This window comes from Nicotiana sylvestris, chromosome 7, assembly GCF_000393655.2.
Source record: "Nicotiana sylvestris chromosome 7, ASM39365v2, whole genome shotgun sequence".
Classification (NCBI taxonomy): domain Eukaryota; kingdom Viridiplantae; phylum Streptophyta; class Magnoliopsida; order Solanales; family Solanaceae; genus Nicotiana; species Nicotiana sylvestris.
Window position 1 is genome coordinate 48,558,717 of NC_091063.1, and position 25,313 is coordinate 48,584,029.

At 37.5% G+C, this 25,313-nt stretch overlaps 3 protein-coding genes and 1 long non-coding RNA gene across 5 annotated transcripts; all 4 read right to left on the reverse strand.

Annotated features, from left to right (window-relative positions):
* Positions 1 to 1,860: 1,860 nt before the first annotated feature.
* LOC138874178 (uncharacterized) lies at positions 1,861 to 4,078 on the reverse strand. The gene is made up of 2 exons (XR_011401208.1): positions 3,528 to 4,078; positions 1,861 to 2,997 (listed from the first exon to the last, which is right to left on the reverse strand). It is a non-coding gene; the product is annotated as an uncharacterized lncRNA (long non-coding RNA).
* A 6,191-nt stretch (positions 4,079 to 10,269) lies between these two features.
* On the reverse strand, positions 10,270 to 11,859 carry LOC104230500 (leucine-rich repeat extensin-like protein 4). The gene has a single exon (XM_009783328.2). It carries the CDS (start codon positions 11,713 to 11,715, stop codon positions 10,558 to 10,560), a length of 1,158 nt encoding a protein of 385 aa, XP_009781630.1. The 5' UTR covers positions 11,716 to 11,859; the 3' UTR covers positions 10,270 to 10,557.
* A 911-nt stretch (positions 11,860 to 12,770) lies between these two features.
* On the reverse strand, positions 12,771 to 16,502 carry LOC104230491 (ADP,ATP carrier protein 1, mitochondrial-like). Of its 2 annotated transcripts, none has more exons than XM_009783319.2 (4): positions 16,232 to 16,502; positions 14,896 to 15,400; positions 13,740 to 14,111; positions 12,771 to 13,307 (listed from the first exon to the last, which is right to left on the reverse strand). In XM_009783319.2, exons 2-4 carry the CDS (start codon positions 15,376 to 15,378, stop codon positions 13,008 to 13,010), a joined length of 1,155 nt encoding a protein of 384 aa, XP_009781621.1. In that variant the 5' UTR covers positions 15,379 to 15,400; positions 16,232 to 16,502; the 3' UTR covers positions 12,771 to 13,007. The 2 variants fall into 2 exon arrangements, with proteins under 2 accessions (XP_009781621.1, XP_070006730.1); XM_070150629.1 differs by having other exon boundaries at positions 16,227 to 16,420.
* Positions 16,503 to 17,322: 820 nt separating this feature from the next.
* On the reverse strand, positions 17,323 to 24,995 carry LOC104230480 (mitotic checkpoint serine/threonine-protein kinase BUB1). The gene is made up of 14 exons (XM_009783308.2): positions 24,860 to 24,995; positions 24,632 to 24,782; positions 23,857 to 24,014; positions 23,651 to 23,741; positions 22,023 to 22,127; positions 21,853 to 21,940; positions 20,920 to 21,023; positions 20,756 to 20,827; positions 20,196 to 20,285; positions 19,940 to 20,097; positions 18,434 to 18,494; positions 18,228 to 18,362; positions 18,014 to 18,135; positions 17,323 to 17,782 (listed from the first exon to the last, which is right to left on the reverse strand). Exons 1-14 carry the CDS (start codon positions 24,937 to 24,939, stop codon positions 17,593 to 17,595), a joined length of 1,605 nt encoding a protein of 534 aa, XP_009781610.1. The 5' UTR covers positions 24,940 to 24,995; the 3' UTR covers positions 17,323 to 17,592.
* Between the last annotated feature and the right edge of the window lie 318 nt (positions 24,996 to 25,313).

The following is a 25,313-nucleotide window of genomic DNA, read 5'->3' on the forward strand; positions in this document are numbered from 1 at the left end:
GTTTATGTATCTACACCGATGGGTGATTCTATTGTGGTTGATCGAGTCCATCGTTCGTATATTGTGGTAATTGGAGGTCTTGAGACTCGTGTAAATTTGTTGCTTCTAGACATGGTTGACTTCGATGTTATATTGGGGATGGACTGGTTATCACCTTACCACACTATCTTGGACTGTCATGCCAAGACAATGACCTTAGCTTTACCAGGTATGCCCCATTTAGAGTGGAGAGGGACTCCTGGTCATTCTACCCGTAGTGTTATCTCTTATGTGAAGGCTCGGCGTATGGTCGAGAAGGGGTGTTTGGCCTACTTAGCATATGTTCGTGATTCGAGCGCTGAGGTTCCTTCTATTGATTCTGTGCCCGTTGTTCATGAGTTTTCTGATGTTTTCCCTTCAAACCTGCCGGGTATGCCGCCCGAAAAGGATATTGATTTTTGCATTGATTTGGCTCCGGGCACTCAGCCCATTTCTATTCCGCCGTATCGTATGGCCCCGCCTGAGTTGAAGGAACAGTTGCAAGACTTGCTTGGTAAGGGTTTCATTAGAACTAGTGTTTCGCCTTGGGGTGCGCCGGTATTGTTTGTTAAGAAAAAAGATGGTTCGATGAGAATGTGTATTGATTACCGGCAGTTGAACAAGGTTACAATCAAGAATAAGTATTCATTGCCGAGGATTGATGATTTGTTTGACCAGCTTCAGGGTGCCAAGGTGTTTTCAAAGATTGATTTGAGATCTGGCTACCATCAGTTGAGGATTAGGGCATCCGATGTCCCTAAGACAGCTTTCCGCACTCGGTACAGGCATTATGAGTTCCTGGTTAGGTCATTCGGATTGACAAATGCCCCAGCAGCTTTTATGGATTTGATGAACCGAGTGTTCAGGCCTTATTTGGACTCGTTCATGATAGTCTTCATTGATGATATTTTGATATATTCCCGCAGCCGGGAGGAGCACGAGCATCATCTCAGAGTGGTTCTTCAGACTCTAAGGGATAGCCAATTATATGCTAAGTTTTCGAAGTGTGAGTTCTGGTTGAGTTCAGTTGCATTCCTGGGTCATGTTGTATCAACAGAGGGTATTCAGGTTGATCCAAAGAAGATTGAGGCAGTCAAGAACTGGTCTAGACCAGCTGTTATACCCGATTTTAACAAGGGTCAAACTAGAGTATAACATATTGGTAATTCTGAAGGTTTAATTAATTAAAGAGAGTCACTACCTAATTATTTTAAAGGTGAATTAGGACACCTATTACAGCTAAGTAATGCTTAAAATTAACCCTGTTTTTATGGCCTGCTTAACCTTAAAAATTCTAGGTAAGGGTTCTAGTTAATCCTATAGGAAAGGTTGTTAAAGCAGCCTATATGATCCATTAAAAAACGGTTGACCGGCCAAATTTAGGTTAATTAATTAGAAAAAAATAAAGTGTTTGAGACGTAATAAAATAATTCACTTTGAAAGCATTACTAAGTAAGTGCCTAAATAAAATTTCTACAATAAGCAAAAACGGCCTTTAGAATTAAACTTTAAAACAAACAGTTTTGTTTAACTCCAAATGCGATAAAGTTCTAAATCAAATAACTATAAAAGAGCTGGCCAAATTCCAATTCTTGAAGACTCACGTTTTTATGAAAAGCAATTCAAGTTTTCAAACTTATTAAGACATGATAAGGAGAAATCAATTTCCTTCCTTAGGTTTCATATATAAAAAATACTACCCCCAAATCGGAAATTGATTTCTCCTTATCATGTCTTAATAAGTTTGAAAACTTGAACTGCTTTTCATAAAAATACTACCCCCAAATCGCTAAGTGCATTGTATCCTTTCAAGTCTTTATTAAAAAGTATTTTACTCAAAACTAAAGTTGTAATTTTAAATGATAAAATTAATCATCAATCATAGGTTCAAACAAAACAAATCATATAAATTAACATCAGACAGCAAGTAAAAATAAAAGCCGCCATAAGCGACCCAAGCAATTCGCTTGTTTTTTTGACTATCCGATGCATCTATGGGATATGTTATGCCATCCTCCACGTGGTGGTAGTAGCGTTGAGTCTCTATGCGACTCCACCGCGAGAATCTCGAATTAAGACTCGATTTTTGCTCCAAAGCGTACATGCAAAGAAAAAAAAAAGGATAAAGATTAGCAGACAACTCGTTATTTGACAAGAATTTCACATGTTAAATCATTGAATAAATGAGAGCACCGATTTCAGTTTGTTCCCACAGGTTTGCAACAGAGGAGTTGTAGCTGAATGCTTTAGACTAAGCTTGCAATTATTAAAGTATCAATCATTCCAAATACATAAAGCATGCATGTGGGTACCATCTTAACATGACATGATGTCTCTTAAAAGATTCAACTCTAACATAGACTTTGCCCCTTTTAAATAATATTTAAATTTTAAATAATATTTAAATGACTTCTATAAAAATGATTCTTTGCATTCAATTTAGACCAAGACAGATACATTAACAAAAAATCCAAAAGATTTCATTAACAGCCAATTTAACTACTATGAATTACTCCATTCTAACATGAAATGTTTTATGGCAAATTCAATAGAAAACGCGGCCTCATTTAGTATTACAACTACGAATCAAAAAATGCCATAACTTATTTTAATTATTTTAAAACTCACATGTAGTTTAATGAAGACGATTGCCTTTTAAATTAAACATAAATTATTTAAATCTATTGACATGATCTCCAAATTTTAAGCAAATTTGATGTCCATCTAAAGTCCTATTTTCTACTATTAGAAAGCAACTAAAGAAAAGACATTAATATTTCAACAAGAACTCAAGTTATAATTCATGAAAGCAGAACTTTCATTTTTTATTTAAAAAAATATAAGCTAAATGGGCAAATAACCCCAATGAGCATGCTACCTACAAACAGCCTCTCTGCCCCTCGGGTAGGAGTAAGGTCTGCGTGCGTAGCTATTACCCTCCTCTGACACCAATTGGGTTGTTGTTGTTGAGCATGCTACCTATAGTGTCAATATTACATCTATATATAAAAGTAGACATATAACTGGATCTTATTTCAAAAAGATGTGTCCTAAATCTGAAGGACAGAGTCCTGCATCATTCAAAGGAAAACTAAACAATGATTTCTAGATTTTGGACTCAATACCAATATAGTGTTTATGTATAAAGCAGCAATAGGCATATTCATATCGATATATTAGATGGCCATAATATATAAAAAAAAAATACGATCTCTACTAATATATCACTACTATAAGATAGCAGCTAGTCTTGTTTTTCTTTAACAAAGAAGAGAGCAACTTTAAAGAAATAATTTTTAATATATAAGAAAATATCCCATGATAATACTTTGCTAGTCAGGTTCTTCCTTTAGTAACACTTAGATTAAACAGATGTGGTGAACAACTAAAGCACATATTTAACACTGAAACTACTCTTCGGAAAAGAGGAAATAAAACAAACTCAAATTTTCATTCTAAACACAACTAAATATAATAATAATAATAATAAAGAAAAGAAATGAGCTGACCTGCTTCGGAGCAGTGAACCGGGGTCTTTTACCTACAATCGAAATCCGACCACGAGCTCGTCACCTCGAACGTGGACAAAAGAATAAATGAAAAAGCAGCAGCTCTGTTTTGATTAAAAACCCACTGAAATCAAAAAGTACCAAAGGTGGAACAGAAAAAGATTTTATGAAAATTTTCTTAAATAGTGAAAGCAAGCAAAGAGTAGTGGGTTTGAGGGTTAGAGGCAACGGCTGAAGCTTAAACTTAGGGGTGATAGAGGGGCGGCTCCACCTTCTCCCTAATGGCTGCAATCTTGGTAGTTCTTTTGGTGGGATTTCTACCTCTAACGTTTGAAATTAAGAGCATGGAGTTTTGAACGGTAAAATAGTCGTTCATCATTTAATGAGCGAGATTTGAGCAGATTTGTTTCAGATTTGCCTGTGCTTTGAGCAGATTTGTTTCAAATTAATACCCAAAAATGGCTGGGATGTTGTGCAGTAAGAAAAAGAAAAACTGGAGAAACTCCATGAGAGCAAAGAGAGAGAAAAGGTCTGCCAATTTAGACTTTAAATGAAAGTTTGAAATCCAAAAGAGAGATATTTTGGTGGAAGAATCTAGAAAAGAATTGAGACATTGGGCTAATATTTTTTGGGTTGATTTAAGGATTTACTTGGGCTGGGGCATAAGCTTGGCTAAACTGGGCCTGTTCTTGATGGGCTCCTTTGGGCGGGTAGAATTTGGGCTTACTTTGCTGTTTTATTTCCTCCTAAATTTCTTTGGGCTCCTAAATTGATAATTTTATACATGAATAATATTAAGTAGATAGTTTGAGGTAGTAACAATACTAATTGCAACAATAGTATTAAATAATAATAATTATAATAATAATAATAATAATAATAACCACAATAATAATATCAAAAGTAATATAGTAGTAGTAATAATAATAGTGGTAGTAGTGGTGGTAATAATAATAATAATAATAATAATAATAATAATAATAATAATAATAATAATAATAATAGTAAAAGTAGTAATTATAAGAATAATATCAATACCAACACTAATACTAATGATAGTCGTAATAACAATAGTAATTAAAAAATAGTAGCAAAAATAGGGTATTCAATTTATTAGTAACTTAGAAGCTCAAGGAAATTAATTGGAAGAAAGGAGGGTCAAAATTGGATGTCAACACCAGCATCAGCTATAGAGATTCGGTGTTTATTGGGATTGGCAGGCTACTATCGTCGGTTCATGGAGGGGTTCTCATCTATCGCAGCCCCGATGACCAGGTTGACCCAGAAGGGTGCCCAGTTCTGATGGTCGGACGAGTGTGAGGCGAGCTTTCAGAATCTCAAGACAGCTCTAACTACGGCACCGGTGTTGGTTTTGCCCACAGGTTCAGGGCCTTATATAATTTATTGTGATGCATCTCGTATTGGGCTTGGTGTAGTGTTGATGCAGGATGGCAAGGTCATTGCCTATGCTTCGCGGCAGTTGAAAATTCATGAGAAGAACTATCCAGTTCATGATTTAGAGTTGGCAGTCATTGTTCACGCATTGAAGATTTGGAGGCATTATCTGTATGGCGTGGCATGTGAGGTGTTCACGGATCACAAGAGTTTTCAGTATTTGTTCAAGCAAAAGGAGTTGAATTTGAGGCAGAGGAGGTGGTTGGAGTTGTTGAAGGATTATGATATCACTATCTTATATCATCCGGGAAAGGCCAATGTGGTGGCCCATGCTTTGAGTAGAAAGTCAGCAAGTATGGGAAGTCTCGCTTATATTCCGGTCAGTGAGAGACCATTTGCTTTGGATGTTCAGGCTTTGGCCAATCGGTTTGTGAGGTTGGATATCTTTGAGCCTAATCGAGTATTAACTTGCACGGTCGCTCGTTTTTCCTTATTGGAGCGTATCCGTGATCGACAGTATGATAATCCCCATTTGTGTGTCCTTAGAGACATGATGCAGCGCGGAGGTGCCAAGCATGTTACCTTAGATGATGATGGAGTTTTGAGATTGTAGGGTCGAGTTCGTGTGCCTAATGTGGATGGGCTCCGAGAGTTTATTTTAGAGGAGGCCCATAGCTCCCGGTACTCTATTCATCCGGGCGCCGCGAAGATGTATCAAGATTTGCGGCATCATTATTGGTGGCGGAGAATGAAGAAGGATATCATTGCATATGTGGCTCGGTGCTTGAATTGTTAGCAGGTTAAGTACGAGCATCAGAGGCCTGCTGGTTTATTTCAGAGGATTGAGCTTCCCAAGTGGAAATGGGAGCGGATCACTATGGATTTCGTTGTTGGACTCCCGCAGACTCGGAGAAAGTTCGACGCAGTATGGGTCATTGTTGATAGGATGACCAAGTCAACGCATTTCATTCCTGTGACAGTCTCATATTCATCCGAGAGGTTAGCTGAGATCTATATCTAGGAGATTGTTCGTCTTCATAGTGTGCCTGTGGCTATCATTTCGGACCGAGGTACGCAGTTTACCTCGCATTTCTGGAGAGCATTTCAGTGAGAGTTGGGCACTCAGGTTAGTTGAGTACAATATTTCATCCTCAAACGGACGGGCAGTCCGAGCGAACTATTCAGATTCTTGACGATATGCTCCAAGCTTATGTTATTGACTTTGGAGGCTCGTGGGATCAGATTTTGCCTTTAGCAGAGTTTGCCTACAATAACAGCTACCAGTCGAGTATCCAGATGGATCCTTATGAGGCTTTATATGGTAGGCGGTGTCGGTCTCCAGTTGGATAGTTTGAGCCGGGAGAGGCTCAGTTGTTGGGTACGGATCTGGTTTAGGAGGCCTTGAACAAGGTCAGAATTATTCAGGATAGGCTTCGTACAGCTCAGTCCAGGCAAAAGAGTTATGCAGACCGCAAGGTTCGAGATGTGGCTTTTATGGTCGGTGAACGGGTATTGCTCCGAGTGTCACCTACGAAGGGCGTGTTGAGATTTGGGAAGAAGGGCAAGCTTAGCCCTAGGTTCATTGGCCCGTTTAAGATTCTTGATAGAGTGGGAGGGGTCGCTTATAGACTTACATTGCCGCCGAGCTTATCAGTCGTGCATCCAGTGTTTCATGTGTCCATGCTTCGGAAATATCATGGCGATCCATCCCACGTGTTACATTTCAGCACTGTCCAGTTGGACAAGGACTTATCTTATGAGGAGGAGCCAGTGGCTATTTTAGACCAGCAGGTTCGTCAGTTGAGGTCGAAGAGTTTTTCTTCTGTTCGTGTTCAGTGGAGAGGTCAGCCTCCTGAGGCATCGACCTGGGAGTCTGACTCCAATATGTGGAGCCATTATCCTTATCTTTTCCCTGATTCAAGTACTTTCTTCTTCTGTCCGTTCGAGGACGAACAATTGTTTTAGAGGTGGAGAATATGATGAAATTGTTTAAAAATGAAATTCTGTGTTCTGAGGCCTTGAAAACCTCATTTAGCATCACCTCGATTTGTGTACGCAGTCCAAGCGTGTAGTCGGAAAGCCTAAATATGAAAATCTGTGAAAAATGATAAGTTTTGATTATAAAATGAGCTAATTTGACTTCGGTCAATATTTTGGGTACACAGACCCAGACCCACGATTCAACGGTCCAGGAGGGTCCGTAGGAAAATTTGGGACTTGGGCGTATGCCCAGAATCGAATTTCGAGGTCCCAAGCCCGAGAAATAAATTTTTAAAGGAAATTATTTTCTGGAATTGTTTAAAGAAATTTGAAATGAAATTTGATTAGAACATGATGGTATCGGGCCCGTATTTTGGTTCCGGCGCCCGTTACAGGTCCTATATATTATTTAAGACATTCCTGTAAAATTTTGTGAAAAAACGGACGCCGTTTGACGTGATTCGGACCTAAATGGCTAAAGTTGATGTTTTAAGAAATTTGAGAAAATTCTATGATTTTGAGGTTTAATTCGTTGTTATTGATGTTAATTTGATTATATGAGTACACGAACAAGTTCGTAGGATGTTTATGAGGTTGTGTGTATATTTGGTTTGGAGCCCCGAGGGCTCGGGCGAGTTTTGGATAGGCCACGGGTTGCATTTTGAACTTAGAAATTGCAGAAAATTTTTGCTGGTATGGACAGACCTGCAAGCTTCGCATTTGCGAAGCCTAGCTCGCAAATGCGAAGGCTGGATCGCAAATGCGAAACCAGCCCAGGCCTGCCTTGGCTCGAAATGAGAGATTTTCTTCGCAAATGCGAAGGTTTTCCTATTGGCCAGGGATCACAAATGCGATGTTTTCTTCGCAAATGCGAAGGTCGCAAATGCGACAATAGTTTCGCAAATGCGAAAGTTTGGGATTTCTGAAGGGTTCGCAAATGTGAACCCTGTTTTGCATTTCCCAGCTTATCAGAGGTCGGGGTTCGCAATTGCGAACCCCTGTTTGCAATTCCCATACCTACAACCTGCAACTTTTATACTTAACCGATTTTAAAACCCATTTTTCATATTCCCTCAAACGTAAACACACTTAGGCAATTTTTCAAGGATTCTTTCTTCTCCAAATCAATTGTAAGTCGTTTTTAACTAGTTTTTTTCAATCATTAACATCTTTTAACATGATTTCAACTTAATATCAAAGATTTTCATGGGGAAATTGGGTGTTTTGGGTAGAACCTAGGTTTTTCAAAAATTGAGAATTTGGACCTCGATTTGAGGTCCGATTTCAAAACAAATCATATATTTGGGTTCGTGGGGGAATGGGTAATCGGGTTTTGGTCCTAACCTCGGATTTTGACCATGTGGCCCGGGACGATTTTTGACTTTTTGGGTAAAACTTTGGAAAACTCACTTTCATGCATTGGGGTTGATTCATTTAGCGTTTATTGATGTAATTAAGTAATTTGTGGCTAGATACGAGCAAATTGGCGGTGGAATCATGAAGTAAAGCTATAATTGAACTTTGAGTTGTGTTCGAGGCATCGAGGTAAGTGTTTGGTCTAACCCTAGCTTGAGGGATTAGGAGTTGTGTCATATTTGTTAATTGCTTCTTATTGAGTACGACATATAGGCATAGTGACGAGTATCTATACGTTGGTGTCGAGCATGACCGTGAGCCTTAAATTGATATTTGTTGTGTTCCTAAATGATTCTACGGATGCTTTAATTGATGATTCTCGATAATGGGAAAGGATTTAGTTTATTTTCGTGGAATTTATTTATGACTGAGTATCGGTATTAATTGAGTTGAGTAGAAGTTGAGTTAAGATTGGTTATAGCTGATTCTCCCTTGCCGGGATGTTTGTTTCGATATTGTTGTTCCCTTGCCGGGAAGTTATTATGCTATTTTGTTCCCTTGCTGGGAAGTTATTATATTGCTCTTGTTCCCTTGTCGTGATCCCTTGTGATTATTGTTGTCTTGAAATGGGAGCGGGTGGTACGCCTACCACAAGATTTAATGAAACGGAAGTGGGTGGTACGCCTACCATGAGATTTAATGAAATGGGAGCGGGTGGTACGCCTACTACGAGATTTAATGAAATGGGAGCGGGTGATACGCCTGCCACGAGATTTAATAAAATGGGAGCGGATGGTACGCCTACCACGAGATACGAGAAATGGGATTGGGCTGCACGCCTGCAACAAGATGTGAACCGAAAATGAAGTATGCCGTTGTTTTCTTTATTCTTGTTAGAAGTAACTTTTGGCTTCTTTATAATTCCCTTGATATTTTGTTTTTATCTGTTATTTCCCCGAAGCATGTTTCCCCCTTCCCAGCTTTTATTGCTTGTATTAGTTTATTTCGCGCCATGTATATATATATATATAATTGCACAGGTTTATCTGGAGTCTGGTCCTAGCCTCGTCACTACCTCGCCGGGGTTAGGCCAGGCACTTACCAGCACATGGGGTCGGTTGTGCTGATACTACACTCTGCACTCTGTGCAGATACCGGAGCAACACTTGGTCAGCAACAGTAGGGGAGCCAGCCTTCAGTCATCCGAGGTAGCCTTGCAGGCGTCCGCAGGCCCGTCGTCTCTTCTATCAGCTTTTATGTTCTGTTATCATTTGTACTCGAGACAGATCATGTTCTTTTCTTTCAAACACTTATTTGTAGTAATCATAGATAGTCCGTGAATGTTGCGACACCAGTTTCTGGGTAGAGGCATATGTGGAGTTTCTTATTATTTTGGTTCATTTTATCTAAGTCTTCCGCTTAATCTCATATTCCGTTGTTTAAATGTTATTATATCGAAATTGTTAATGAATATAAAATGGGTAAAAAGGTAAATTATGTAATTGATTGGCTTGCCTAGCTCGTATTAGTAGGCATCATCACGACTCCCGAAGGTGGAATCCGGGTCGTGACAATGATTCACTTTTAAGTTCTCTCCTCCGACTTGGGAGAACAGGTCGGGAGAACACAGGGTCAAGCCAAGCCCTGACCCGCCTAAATGGAATTCATATCTGCTTTGTCTAGTCAAGAAGGGAGGGGAACTGGACTCTGACAGTCTTACATCAAGCTCAGCGGCCAACTTAAAATGACCTTAGAAGTCTAAAATTCTACTCTACCATACCTATAGTAACCAATACATAATAAAATGAGGTTTAATTATACACATCAATAGCTCAAAGAGCTTTTACACGATAGTTTAGTCGGTTGTAGATGGTTGCTTATCCACTTCTTCATGTTACAAATCCATATTAATAATAAAGAGTTGCATCTAGTTGATATGCAACTAATCACACATAAAAATAAAACCAAAATGAAATACTATAGTACAAGAAAATATGGAATTTCTGAACAATTCACAAAATATAGGTGCCACTTGATTATGATAAAGATTTTCAAGTCTGAGAATCATCATTCTTTGGGACAATACAAATAAGTAGTATCACAGTTAAACTACCAACATATAGGAAACTTCATCACACACCATATTTACAGATTTACTATTGATATTATTCCTTAAATTAGACCATAACACTTCTTTTCCTTTTTATCACATTAGCTACTAAATTTGAAAATAAAATAAAAGAAAACTCGAAATCTAGTATTAAGTCACATTATCAGCAGAACCAACTCAATACCAAAATCAAGTGCCACAATGAAGTGCAAAAGAGTCTATGGGATGCTCAGCCACAGGGTCACATTCCTTCTTGCTTCTCTGAAGAGGCTTTTCTGGCAAACAGTTCCGACGATCATCGTACACTATACCCTTTGATGTCAAGTTGCTGCAAATTCCTTGCTCCTCACAAAAATAATTATAAGAGAATGTGAAATTTGACAGCTTAGGCAAGACACAGATTCCTTCTGGCACAATTCCATTCATCATATTATGTGCTAAATTTAGTAGCTCTAAATGAGCTAATCCAGCAATACTATAAGGTATTGGCCCTACTAACTTATTGTTGCTCACATCTAGAACTTTTAACTTGTACAAGAATCCAACTTCAGGAGGCAAACACCCTGATAAGCTAGTATTAATAAGGAGCAATTCTTCCAAAGTGTTTGCAAAGTTGGCTATGCTAGGTGGTAAGCATCCTCCAAAATAATTATTGGCAAAAACAACAACAGAAGCTGTGCTTGATCCTAGATTTGAAGGGATCATGGAAGTTAAACGATTATTGTTAACAAAAATAGCATCGAGATCCTTACTAAAGAGTTGAGAAGGCAAGGGCCCTTCAAATTCATTGAAGCGAAGATCAAGATATTTTAAGGAAGGAAGAGAGAGCACGAGATTTGGGAAAGGTCCTACGAATCTGTTGTTGCTGAGATCAAGCTCATGTAAGAGAGTAAGATTGGATAAATAGAGTGGAAGGATTCCACAGAAGCGATTGCTGTTTAGGTGCAGCAATGCTAAGTCATTGAGAAGGCCGAGTTCTTCAGGTAGGAAACCAGCTATATCAGCATGGTTCAGATCAATACCAGCAACAACTTGGATTTTAGTGTCATTTGGGAATGGCGTGCAATAAATGCCAGTGTAGTTGCAGACTGAAGGGCCAATCCAATTGGTGGTCATGTTGTTTGGATCAGAGTAGATAACGCGTTTCCAAGCTTGGAGAGCAATGTAGGCTTTTTGCAGCCTGGTGTTTGTTATGGACTTAATGGAGGAGGAATGGCTGTTTTGGTGGTGGTGAAGGGAAGTTTTATGACCATGTTTGGCTGCTAAGTTGTTGAACATATTGGAGGTGAGACTTAGAAGAAAGAGAACAAAGGCAGTAGTGGTAATGGGAAAGGAAAATGAAGCCATTTTTTGTTAAGGACTGGCAATGCAAAGCAATTAACAGCCTCTCTTGGTTTTTGTAAGGTGTGATATTCTTTCTTTTTCAAATGTTTTTAAGTCCTCTGGTTAATGATGTAGTCACTGCCTTCTGTTAGGATTACTGCATTTGACAACAACCGAAATAACAGCAACCTAACAACTGTCGGAAATAGCTGCCAACATAATTGTGTTTTTATGATGTACCATGTTTTCACACCCTAATCAGATGGTTTATACGAAATTTCTTGGATTCTAGATCCTAAAAACTCTACAAAAAGACATGAAAATTCATTGTGTCGAATGATCATGCTATTTGTAGACAAAGTAGAGTTAGAAGATGTGAATGATATAGACTTCCCTCCTTACAGGTAGCTTTCTCAGTTGTTTGAAGTGGGATTAGATAGGAACACAGTAGAGTTAAGGGCAGACAGGATCTTAACTTGAATTTGAAGCGATGGACTTTATGTTTCTAACAAGGTTTTTAGATGAAAAATTTTGTGCTGGGTCAGCCCTGAGCTAGAGGAGCTTTTGTCAAAGCATGACCGGGACAACGATGATTACATTGTCTTGTTGAATGATAGGTATAAGCATATCGCATCACTCCTAGGACAGCCAAGATCTTATGGCTCAATTCTCATAAAAGTTTTCGACGAAAACAAAAAGATTCCAACACCAGAAAGAGAGAAAATAGAGAAACAACAATGTTCTCCTATCATGTCAAAACTTGCTAAAGAGATGAAGCTTCATTTGCATGCCAACTACAATCAAACTCTGGCAAATCGTCTGCGTTTTCCTTGCTTCGCCCTTGTGGTCTCCGTCGTAATTTTAATGAATTCAACAAGATTAACGAAACTAATTTCAGTATGCACTGTCGTTTTACTAGCACGTTTCCATATCTAATCTAGGCTAAGTATGCACTTGAGGTGGCGATCGAGTCTTATGACTACAGACCTTACTCCTACCTTGTGAGGATAGAGAGACCCTTATGACTACAGCTAATAGCAGTAAAATATCCCAATACCTCCCTTCTCTTGGCAAATCTGTTGACAATATGAGCTCTTGCTATGAAGTAGCAGAAAGTAAAACTGTACATCAATTTCTGCATAACAGACAACTATAAACATACAGGAGTTTCAAGAGTTTCATAGCAACAAGGAAAACAACTTCAAGGAAATTACAGCTCCTGCATAAACTTTCAAGAGATTCCAAACCAACGTGACATTGTTTGAGAAAATTATTTGAACACACTGAGACAACCAAGGAATCATCAGCATACTAAATCAACCACCGCCACCAGATCCATATTTCTTTCCAAACATAATGAGCTGCAGCTTATCGTACCCGGCTAGAACACCTGCACCAGCAACAGCACGTAGAATATTTGCTCCAGCACCTTTGAAAAGTGATTTAGTGCCTTCATTCTTAACAATCTGAGTAAATGCATCCATTGAGCCCTTGTACTTGACTGCTTCTCCAGAAGTCATCATCATTCTTCTACGCACCGTATCAATTGGATAAGAAGCCAAACCAGCACCAATAGTGATACCCCACCCCAACAAGAAACTTGCGAAAAAGCTATCCTATAAACACGAAAAAATTGCAGTAGTGTTAATACCAGCCACTTTGTAGAAACAGAAACTACAGGTAATAGCAATGAGATGGAAAATCCATCCTTCAGTTCTAAATGTTGGTGGTATGACCCAACAGATGAGGACTGATCACACATGATTCATACACATGCAGTCAAATGGTTAATTCATGAATAACCCGAGTCGAATCACCAAAATTTCACAGATATGTATCCATATCTCAAACGATAACTTTTACATATAGGTAATATATCAACGACAAAATGGAGTGAATTTTTTTTTTTTTTTTGGGCGGCGGGGGGGGGGGGGGGTGTTAGGGACCAGCAAGTGCATCAAAAGGACAAAAGAATCCAGCATATGGATAAGAGTGCTTAAAATATGACTTTATAAATTAAAGAGGACGCTGAAACAGATTTCTGATACCTGCAAGTCACCAACTAGAACAACTGGTTTAAGTGAATCATACATCCCAAAGTACAGACCACGGTAAACAATGATTCCCACGCATGAGATGGTGAATCCACGATAAAGCCCACCAATACCATCTGACTTAAGAGTTTTCCTGTAAACATCAACCAGACCATTAAACTGCCTTTCACCACCCTTTTTCGCAGCCTTATTATCATTAGCAAGACGTGTTCTTGCATAATCCAAGGAATACACAAACAAAAGGGAAGAGGCACCAGCAGCACCACCAGATGCCAAGTTTCCTGCAAACCACTTCCAATAGCCATCCCTGTCTTTTTTGAAATTAAAAAGTCTCTTAAAGTAATCTTTAAAAGCGAAATTCAAGGCCTGCAAAAGACAAATTCAGGAATTAATAATTCTGAAGGACAAAAGATGCTGCAGTAGTGGCCACAAATTTACTACTCAAATGTATCAGTGCTACTTTCAAGTCCTCTTCTTTTTTCCTTATTTGGCAATGCACATCACTAGAGAGATTTATGAAGTTTAACAATATTACAATAAAGCAAAATGTACCTATTCAAAAAGTTCAGCAATCAATTATCCCTAAGGATATAAGCTGATGTACTGAAGGCCACGAAATTGTTTAAACTACTCAAATGTACCGATGATACTCCCAAATCCTCCTCTTTATAGCTCTTTTGACAATGCACATCACTTCACTAGAGAGATTCATAAAGTTTCACAAACATTATAACAAATAAATCAAAGTATTTTATTAATGATGGAAAAATGTATTCAAATCCAGGACTCATCCTGGAGGACACAAAATGATGTACCAGCGACCATAAAAATGGTTAAGAGACGCAAATGCACAGACACTACGGTCAAGATAACGCACATCCTTAGAGAGATCATGACGTCTCAAAGTCATTACAACAATAACAGTAAAAGCTTCAAGGTAATGAGGGCAAAACTAATTCAAATGTTCTATATTCTGTTGTAGTAATACCTTTGTAACTGTCTCGTAGGTAAGTAACAACAATCTTTGGACTAAAAGCGATCAAAAAGCGGAAGAGTGCCTCAGCTAAGTGTGATGAAAAAGTTTAAGTAGCTAGCAGAATTATAGACAGAATGAATAGGGATCAACCAACAGAAAGTTAGGACCGCCAACCTGAGTCGGGAAGTATCTGATGACGTTTGCAGTATTGCCTCTCCAAAGAGCAATGACGCCTTCATCCTTAATAGTTCTGCCAAAGCAGTCCGCAATGCCTTTGTAAGGTTCAGAAAGTCTACCAGCTTTTATCATCTCATCCTGATTCTGAATCAAAAGCTTGACTCTCTCTATCGGAGCTGCAGCTGTTTTAGACACTGCAGCAGAAACCCCTCCCATGAGAAAATCCACTATAAAATAGTTAGCCTTCTTCTCTTCAGATGGGGCCTGTATGAGAATAGGATTATGCAATAACGGGAATTCCAGGATATTGGCATGGCAACTCGTCATGAAAGCACCCCGTAGAACTTCATTGACATACCCACCAACCATGTTGTATGAACCAGCATGCTTAGAATGTGTGTGGGGAGATATTAGAGAAAAGAGGTGTGAATGCCCATGTATTTTCTGAATTACAGATGGGCGCGGTGACCCATCCCCCATGTTTGTAAGTCAATACTATGACCTGCACGGAAAGCAACAATAACTGAAGCATTTCCCTAAAGTACAAGCAAGTGGAGAACGGAAGCTTCCAATAAGGATCAAGCACAATAATTGAGCAACAATGTCTAAATTTCAGTTCAAGTAGCAAAAATAGTTCAAAAATTGGAACACAGAAATTTAATGACTAAGCAGTCAAACCCTACCGATAAAAGCACATCTGCACAAACATGAGACAAAGTAGGAAATCTAAGCAAACGCAATAGAATACTTACCAAACAATTCAATACGAGCAACGTTAGAAACAACTATTTGACAATTACTCTTTATTTACAGGAATCAACAAATAAATTAGGTAATGAAAGAAAAATGTTTTGGATCAGAAAAGTAAAGCACTATTCCAAGACAAGGAGACACTAAACATGTAAATTATATATAATTACTAATACATTTATCAATATTATCAAAAGAGAGTAATATTTTTCAAAGTTCAAACTCAAATCAGAAGTATAAGACATCAATACTAGGCACAGAAAAAGGAAATAAGCAATGATCTCAACTATTCTCGACCAAACTATTATTCAGTAATAAGCAACCAATTATACAACAGAACCAGTAAACATGGAGTATATCAATATGAAAATGAAACTAAAACTCAAATAAACGATTTATAACACAATTATTAGCTAAGATGAACTTCACAATCAGTGATCTAATGATCCAATAAAGATGAAATGAAGTTGACAAGTAAACAAAATTACCCCCTAACTAAAAATAAACAAGTGATCACAGTCCAAATAGCAATATTACACACAGTATGGGCGTTTCTATGTGAAGAGAGAGTGAAGCACCTAACCTGAGAAGGTCGAGAAGTCTTGTTCCCGCCTCTGAGGAAGGCACAAAGTAATATTTTCCAAAGAAGCAGAGTGTCTTACCAAATCGGGAGCTGCGAGTTTCTAGAAGCTACGGAAGACTAGGGTTTTTACAATTATTGACTCATCTGACCCCGTTTTTCCGCGAAAATTATCCTCACTGTCATTTTCGCGCTTCATTCAACAGTCCTCCGTGACTCTTAGTCTTTGTTTTTTTAAAGAGTTACGTCAACTAATTATCCTGGCGCTTGGATTGAAGGCTTGTCTCAAGTCTATTTCCACAAAATGGAAACAGGATAACTATTAATGCTACTACTTTTTCCCTATTTTATATAATCATATTTGACTAGACAAAGGACAACTCGGTGCACTAAGCTGCAGGGCCGAACCACAAGGGTCTATTGTACGCAGTGTTACCCTGCATTTCTGCAAAAAACTATTTCTACGGCTCGAACCCGTGACCTCCCGGTTACATAGCAACAACTTTACTACGCAAGACTCCTACACACAAAATTTAAAATATTAGTAGTAATTAGATTTATATATTATATTAATGATTGTGAAAGAAGATAATAGCATGCTAGTTAAAAGATTAATTTGATAGTACTATAACATATACATCCCCAAAAGGGAAAACGTTTTATAAATTGAATTGGAGAAAGTACTTCTGTGAGTTGTCCCAAAAGTATGAATTGATATTTGATAAAGAATACTACTCCATAGTCGTGATCAGAGGCGAATCTAGGATCTAAATTTTATGGGTTTAATTTTAAAGATTTTTAATATTGAACCCATTATATATTTAAAGTTATGGGTTCAAATCTATTATTTTTACAATTTTAATGAATTTTTACAGATAATTTCCACTCCGCGTTGAAAGTTATGGGTTCAATTGAACCCGTAACTCTCACACTGCATCCGCCTCTGGTCGTGATAGAACAACGAAGTAGAAAACATAATAACAAATGTCACAATATTTGACATTGTGACGAATATAGTTACAATACTTGATCTGTATAAGTTGTTTCCCACTCAAATATTTGAGAGAAGTGCAAGTGGCAAAGGAATTCAAATGTTCAGAACACCGACTATATGCTGTATCTTTTTTGGATACGAATTACACATACAAGCCTATCTTTCCTGACAAATAATTTAGGAAAGGACCCAAAGAGTGAAGAAAAAAGCAGCAGCACCTACAATTCTACAGATACATGCATGTCATTATGCTCTATAGGGAAATTCCCATACTTTCTTGATATATGAACATGAATGTATATAGTTTCGTACATCAAAGAGGATTTGATACATTGAACTGCTTTCGGACTCATTCTTCTACACACCGTCCCTATGACGAACATAAGGAAGCTTTCTGCTTTATCAGCAACTGCCTAAGCTTTTTGATGAGCTGAGGATTTGAGCACATATAATCCTGGAATGACACCCTCAGGCTCTTCAACATGTTCTTGTGATCTTCAGCACGGTCTATGTTTAGTAACTTGGTGAATAGGTTCTTCCAGAGTTCAACTTTCCAGTACCTGAAAGATAACCAAGCAGAATGGAGATTAAGGAACATATCACATATACCAATAATAAAACAACTGGAACTCTGCCGTTTGGTGCAGACCATAACGACTTGATACTATATGCTAAACCATTGGAAAGATCCAAATTTAAAAAAGATGCAAGTGTTAATAAGATCATTTGCATCTTAAAGAGAATGTGGACACAAAATATGCCAGCAAATAAGACGAGGATCAAAGACATACCGCTTAAAAGGCGACTTGGGTTGATAACTATAGCCACCACCGGGAGAAGGTCTTCTCTCAATTTCCATATATGAATTGAAAAGCATCATGTGTACAATAACGCAGAGGCCATATGCATCCACCTGGTATCCATTAGATGCCAAAATTTATTTTCCACTTGACACCAGTCTAATTATCAGAATTATTAAGTTGTTAAACTTTGGAAGGCTCTTACCTGAAACTTCCATGGCTTTTTTTCTTGCATTTCGATGCAGCGGAAGCCAGAAGTTCTACTGTCTCCTATAAACTCTGTCTGCTCAGGGAAGAGGCTCAGGTCTATGCCCCTTCCCCAGTCGACAAGGCAAACTCCCTGGAAGATAAAAACCGTGATAGTTTGCTAATGTTCATAAACATTACTAACACCCAAGGCCAAGAAATTACCTGATCCCTCCATTGACCAGTACGCTGACGAAAAGTTTCTACATCATCGGTCAGATCGTCCCTGAAAAATTTACATCAGCAAATACCCGTAGATTACTCTTTTTCACAGTCTAACAGTTCAAATTTATTTTTTGGTCCTAAAATTGGGTCCAATTTCCTAGAACAGAAAGTATATATTTCCATATTTAACAAAGTGCTACTATGCCTTAATCCTAAATAATTGGAAGTCGAATGCATAAATGATCAATATATTCTGCACTATTTTAGTATAATAAATTTCAATCTCACTTTAAAATTCATTCTTAGTCAAATTAGGACACTTAAATTGGGTCGGATGAAATTTTCATCCGAGGTCCTCAGAAAGTTTCCAGGGAGCTCATTGATATATGTCAAGAATTTTTCCCCTTTAACTTTAATATGGAAGAATATTCCCCCACCACAATATAATTTACATGCTTTCCTTTTTGATACCTATGTTGCTCAAATTCTCCAAAAAAAGCCACCATGTAGGATTCTCAAAAAATTATAGAGGATCTCACACAAGTGCGACAGCATCTCTGGAGGAGCCAAGCAACATAGTTTGGTACAGCCCAAAACCAAACTTGTTTCAATAAATACATAGTCCTTGTCCAATAACTGAAACTAATATGAACAAATACACTTTTTGGCCCATGATATGCGATATTGTTTAACTGAATATGGAGTTTTACGTGTTAATTTGACTTTTTCCTTTTAATTTTACTAGTTTGAAAACACTTGCAATAATTGTTGAAATTGTTAGTTTTATAAAACATTTATCATGTCAAAATTCAAATTTGAATAGTTAAATAAATTTTAGTCTCTGAGCTCTGTGAAAGATATAAAATAATATTATTAGGATATTATTCAAAATGTCCTAAAATGAAAATAGTGTCGTATAAAGTAATACGTAAAAGTACTACACTGTTTCAAACTTAATGATGCCATCTAAAACTTTTTCAGAAATATTATATACATTTTCTACAAAAGTAAATTTTTAATTTCAAATATTTATTCTTGATCACTGCATAGGTCCAATTAAGTCAGCCTTAATCAGGATAGAGGGAATAATGTTCAAGAAAAGCTTTAACCTGTTGTTATTAAATTATAAAGAAAGGTTAGAACTCAATTGGAAGAAAGCATTTGTCGAATTAATAGCTTTGACTGCATAGCAACAACTCCTTATAATTTTCATAACATGAAACGAAAGAGAAATAAGGCTAAAATATAGAGAAATTTTAAAGCAACCTACAAGTACAGATTCTGCAACATCAAGTGGTCATGTCCAAATGAAATTCAAAAAGTATTAGTCTTTGCCAATTACCTTTTTTAAAAGCTAAAGAGAACCAAAAAGAGAGACAAAACCGTAGAAGTTGTACAATGCAGAAACTCTATTGCTAACTGTACCCTTTTGACCAACATGTAAGATTCTGCTTAGGAGTAAATGCATTTCAAGTTTGTATTAAGTGACATAAAGGCTTTAGATACCTCGCATAACGAATCAGAAGATTATCGGGTTTGAAGTCGCCATGAATAATTTGGGCATGATGCAAAGTTTCTAAAATGCAGAGCATCTCAATGGTGTAATAAATACACAATACTTCTTCCATGGACCCACCAATCACAGCATTGGAGTTAATTGCATCCTGCAAGTTACTCAAGTTGCTAGAAAGCATAAACATTCATCATATCATTCAGATTTTGGGAACAAAGAAATAGCAGTTGAAGATCAACAGGCACCAACCTGAAGTGTGCCATTAGCTAGGAAGTCAGAAACGAGTACGCTGTAGTCAGAATAAAGATGTAACCTGTGGGCATAGCCAAAGCTCAATCTCTGGTGAATAAGAACGAAATAAATCAGCACCATTCTCTAAGCCAGCAAACACCAAAATGTAGTGGGTAAATTCACATCTGATCACTGAATTTTACTCATTAAAATCACGAAGTCATAAAACCGCTTTTGTCACATTTGAGTAATTGAACATTTACCCAAAATAACATAACAGTAAAGTCACAAAACTATCTACCCACCATAACAGTAAAGTCAAGAACTATCTGTTGTCACATTAAGGCAACTGAACTTAATCCACCATAACAGTAAAGTTACTTTGATGGGTAGGTTTTGCTGATAATCGGTAAAGTTCAGTGACTTTACTGTTAAAGTTGGTAATCAGACAAAAAAATAATTTTGTGCCTTTACTGTTAGAGTAGAAAAAGTTTAGTTACTTTAATATGTCAAACATAGTTTTATGATTTTATAAAGTTCAACAAATAGTCTAATGACTTAATCCCCATACTGCATACTTCTCTTTCTGGAATCCGCACATCCAGTTGACGGTAAACATAGAATTCCAAAGGGAAAGCTGGCTTTTGAATCTGCAGATATCAATAACATGAAAAAGACAGTGAGCAGACTTCCAGTGTCAGGTTTTATCATGAAGGGAAGGAAGGATAAACTACTATTTCACCTTAAGTGCGACAACCTCATCCGGATTACCATCGAGACACGCTTTGAATACCTGAGCAAATCCTCCCTTACCTGCACAGCCCTTGATCTGATAGCTGTATCCACCTGTATAATCATGATTCCATGATCAACAAACATTTAGATGAGAGCACAACAAGTTCATGCACCTGGACACGAGTGCCTAAGGATTTTCTCTATGAGAATATTAATTTCTAAGATTTATGGTAGAAAGTGCAATTGGAATCACCCAAGATAAGGTATGAGAAGAGGAAATGCATTTACAGGAAATTCCTATGTCCATTGTTGGGATTTAGGCCTCTGCCACCTCCCACAACTAGAATTGCATCATCTACCAAACCACAGCACATTTGTAAGCCTAACGAATGAATGAGCTACCTTTTGTGATAAGTTTGTCTTTTCTAGGAGGCAACACACCTCTGGCTCTCTTTTTATTTACTAGGAGATACTGGAAAGCATCTCACTGAAAAGATCATAATAATGATCATAACCTTACTCACACCAAAATTTGTGAAGGAAGAAACGACAGAAGAAAAATATGGAGAAATGTCCAGCACATCCAGTACAAAGTTATGATTTGTCTGATTTAGGTGGCGCTTGTTTGAAAGTTTGAAATATCCTGGAGCATTTAAAGAAAACAATCCATGCAGAATGTGAACAAGCTGCTATTAGGGCGTATGGGGAAGGCAAACCAAGGCATAAAACACTAGTGTATGCATGGGATGAACGCCCCACGTATCTAGGTATTAGTCCCATGACACATTAGTCCCCCATGGTCACTTCAGGACGTTTAGCAGCTGCCTCACCACAAGGTGAATCTAATTTGAGTGTCAACTTACCTTGGTCTGAATCTTTACAATGGTCAATGAAGATCCAATACTCTGCAGCTATTATAGACAAAAAGACAATAAGTTACCTATGTCAATAGTTTTATTCCTGGCAGATTTCTGCAAAGTTGACAATGACACCTTTCCTGGATAAGCCTTTTTGCTTGGGTGGTATCCCTGATGAAAGTACATGTGTAGTGTCATGAATTGCTGCTAACATATAAAACTAGTTTCATAAAATGCTTCTGATCTATCTCACATCATATTTTAATATCTCAGGATTCTTCTTCTGCAACAGATTTTTAATCGTCGAGACCAACCATGGATTGATACAAGCTCCACCATTCTCTGACACAATGTCCATCTACATGATAGTGTGAAAGGAAATCAATAATATAATCCTCACTAACAGCTAAACACGTTGATAAAAAAGTAAGAAAGAACATGACAGACAACACAAACACTAGCTCCATAAGTATACAAAAACAAGAGAAATCGGAAGGGATCATAGAAAGTATGATAGATCCAGATTTTCACTGTTTTAAAGAAAGAGTGAAATAAGCAACAAAGTAGCCTAGAGGCAAGATGGAAATTAGTTATGCAGGATAATAGAATCAACAAACTGGACAAATGAACATGAAGACTTACCTGAGGAATGAAGCATAGTGACTATTCTACAAGTTTACCACTTAATATTCAATTTGAGGGTTTCAAGACAGCTTATCTTGGATGTTAAAACCTTGACAGGTCTAAAGAGGGTTTAACTTTTGGTTAAAAAAATGACTAAACACGACTAATAACACATGCTCTGGCACTTAAATTAGGATGCGTAGTACGACTGTAATAGGTTGTCTGATAGCATGTATAGAAATGCTTAGTCAAATAAACTTATCATTTAAGAGAGCGACAATCATAAAATGGATGCTAAATGTTCCTCGCCTCAGAACTCAACATGCTTGACTTGCTTTTCCAGCACTTGTTGCCTCTCTAATAATGATTTTATTCTAACATATGTTAACATTGCAGATTAGAAAGTAAGCACATACATAAAATAATCAGAAAGCACATTACATGGTTAATAATAAACAGACTTTGACCATCAAATTTATTCCGAAAAAATAACTCAATTAATCTTTAGCAGTAACGTTCCAACAAGATGACCTTATATCTAAATTCTTTGAAAATAACTTTAGGGTGTCCAATCACACAATCATAAACCTGAGTTTTCAATTTATCAAATGGTCCAGAAGCTGCCTTCTTAATCAGATGGCTTAGTGCCGATGCACTTTATTGAGACTACATGATATTGACAGGTCAACAAAGAAAGTTATCCCCTATGTTATTCTAGCTCAAAGCTATGACATGTTACTTGTATCACATTCATAGATCATTTGATCTATTATATTAGCTATCAAGTAAATGGAACACGCCATGACCAGACAGATCAACTTGCCAGAAATATTCAGATTTATCATCATTTTTAGCAGATTGAAAAATACGAGATTCGCGTCAGTCGTCACTGCCTAAGTTCCATATGTGCAGTATGGATTGAACAAGAACTTTAAAAGCAGAAAAACGCTGATCAGCAAGTAGATGTCAGCGATTTGGCCCTTAATCTGCGCAACAATGAAGTCCAAGCATGAAGCTAGAAAATATCCTCTAGTCATTTGTAGGCCAAGATGGATGACAGAATGTGTAGACAATGTAGCCTTTTCTGTTTTATCCAGATATATACCATTTCATCTCATTAAAGTTTAGCAGTTCCCTGCTGGTCAAAGTTTAATTATTGAATCCAGCATTGCTACTTCCAAAGACCTGACGCTATGCTAATAACATTGTTATACTTGCCCCAGTTGGTGCAGATTACGAAAGCAGAACAGAAAATACCTTCTGTAATGAACCAGCTGTTACTTTCTCAGACATTCTCTCTAGAAACAACACTTGCGCCTTCTTCAACCTACCAAGTGGCTCAGCATTCCTGAAAACATAGTCCTAAGTTCATGAACATAATGTCATAAAATACAACTGGAGGCATGTGCTTAAAGAACTATGAGCCTATAAAATAGCATCTGTCCTCTGAGAAAGAGATCAACCTTGAAATTCCCAAATGGTAAATGTGAAATGCATTTATTAACATCCCTTTTGCCTCTAGGAACAACGCATATGCCTCGTAGAGCATAGAATTGAACAAGCAAATCTTATTCTGCTCAATTTCTCTATATACACTTTCGTGGTCCAAGCTGCTATCCATCTGAAATACAAGCAACCGATATATCAGATAATGCAATAACGCCCACACACTGGAGTAGATCAACCTTTTTAGCATAGGCGGAGCTAACTTGTAACCTATGGGTTTACGTGAACCTAATAGCTTTTGTCCAGACCTTATATATATATTAAGAAGTCTACTAAATATCTATAAATACTTGGCTGTGAACCAGTCATTATTGTATATTAACTTGAGGTCATCGTAGGAACCCATAAACTTTAAATCATGGATCCGCCTCTGCTTTTTAGCAGCAAATGCAGGCGCACGCATTATGTGTGTGTGGGTGGGTGCGCGTTTATACCAAGCGCATCCATTATAACAAAGTAGTGTATATCTTGCACCTATTAAGGAGTGAAGCCAATTGAATCCCCTTAATTGGAAAATTATACTATGTAAATAGAGCAAAAGTGATTTTTTGTTTTTTTGGCTTATAAGTAAGTTGATGAATTCCCATGTTTGAATTCCTGGCTCCGCCACCTTCACCTATTAACTTAAATTCCCAAATCCACCTCTTCCCAGACATTTCTTATCATTTATATATGGTAATAAACTTGTAGATATCAAACAGTAAGAACAAAAAGGGGATGATGATTTATTACATATAGAAACCAAATCTTGAGGAATCTGGCGTCGTTTTGGTACCGAGGGTTGTTCTTGAAAGTACTGATGCAGTTCGAGCAAAGCTCATGCAGATCTCTACCATCGTTCGAGTCAGTCAAAGTTCGCTCTTTCAACAATTTCTCAATTGACCTACAAATTAGGGCATAGAATAAACAATTTGAACATGTGATGTGAGTTGCAAATGCATATTTCGGAGAAAAAGTTACCGGAGCCAAGGCAATAGAGAGTCGTCGACGGAGGAGGAGGAACTGGTTGTGTTGTTTGGGTTTTTGGAAATGACTGCCATCCTCTTCTGGTCGGTCGCACTCGATACTGTAGCGTCGTCGGAAAATGAAAAAACGACACTAGTATGAAACGGGCGCGAAAACAGATACTTGAATTTTGTTGCCACGTGACTATTTTCTTTTTTGGATTAATTTTTTCTATATTTTCTTAAGTAGTTGATTTACAAATAACAAAACATAGAATACTTAAAAATTAAAATATCTTTCACCCAAATAAAACCCCTTTTGTCCCATATATGACGCTCTTTCATTTTTCTTCTTATCTTCTTCATTCTGTAGCAATATCATGCAATTGATCGCTCAGTCTTTTTCTGTAAGAACTTCATTAGTCTTCTTCTTCACTCATTTGTAACTATGATCAAAAGTTTAAGATTTT

What these genes read in the sequence shown, in the direction of transcription:
- LOC104230500 (XM_009783328.2), bottom strand. Translation starts at nt 11,715, where the DNA reads ATGGCTTCATTTTCCTTTCCCATTACCACTACTGCCTTTGTTCTCTTT.
- LOC104230491 (XM_009783319.2), bottom strand. Translation starts at nt 15,378, where the DNA reads ATGGGGGATGGGTCACCGCGCCCATCTGTAATTCAGAAAATACATGGG. An exon ending in TCAGATACTTCCCGACTCAG is followed by an intron (nt 14,112 to 14,895) that starts GTTGGCGGTCCT and finishes TGTCTTTTGCAG; the next exon opens with GCCTTGAATTTCGCTTTTAA. An exon ending in TTCTAGTTGGTGACTTGCAG is followed by an intron (nt 13,308 to 13,739) that starts GTATCAGAAATC and finishes TCGTGTTTATAG; the next exon opens with GATAGCTTTTTCGCAAGTTT.
- LOC104230480 (XM_009783308.2), bottom strand. Translation starts at nt 24,939, where the DNA reads ATGGCAGTCATTTCCAAAAACCCAAACAACACAACCAGTTCCTCCTCC. An exon ending in CTGAGATATTAAAATATGAT is followed by an intron (nt 21,941 to 22,022) that starts GTGAGATAGATC and finishes TACTTTCATCAG; the next exon opens with GGATACCACCCAAGCAAAAA. An exon ending in CTGGTCAATGGAGGGATCAG is followed by an intron (nt 18,363 to 18,433) that starts GTAATTTCTTGG and finishes TTTATCTTCCAG; the next exon opens with GGAGTTTGCCTTGTCGACTG.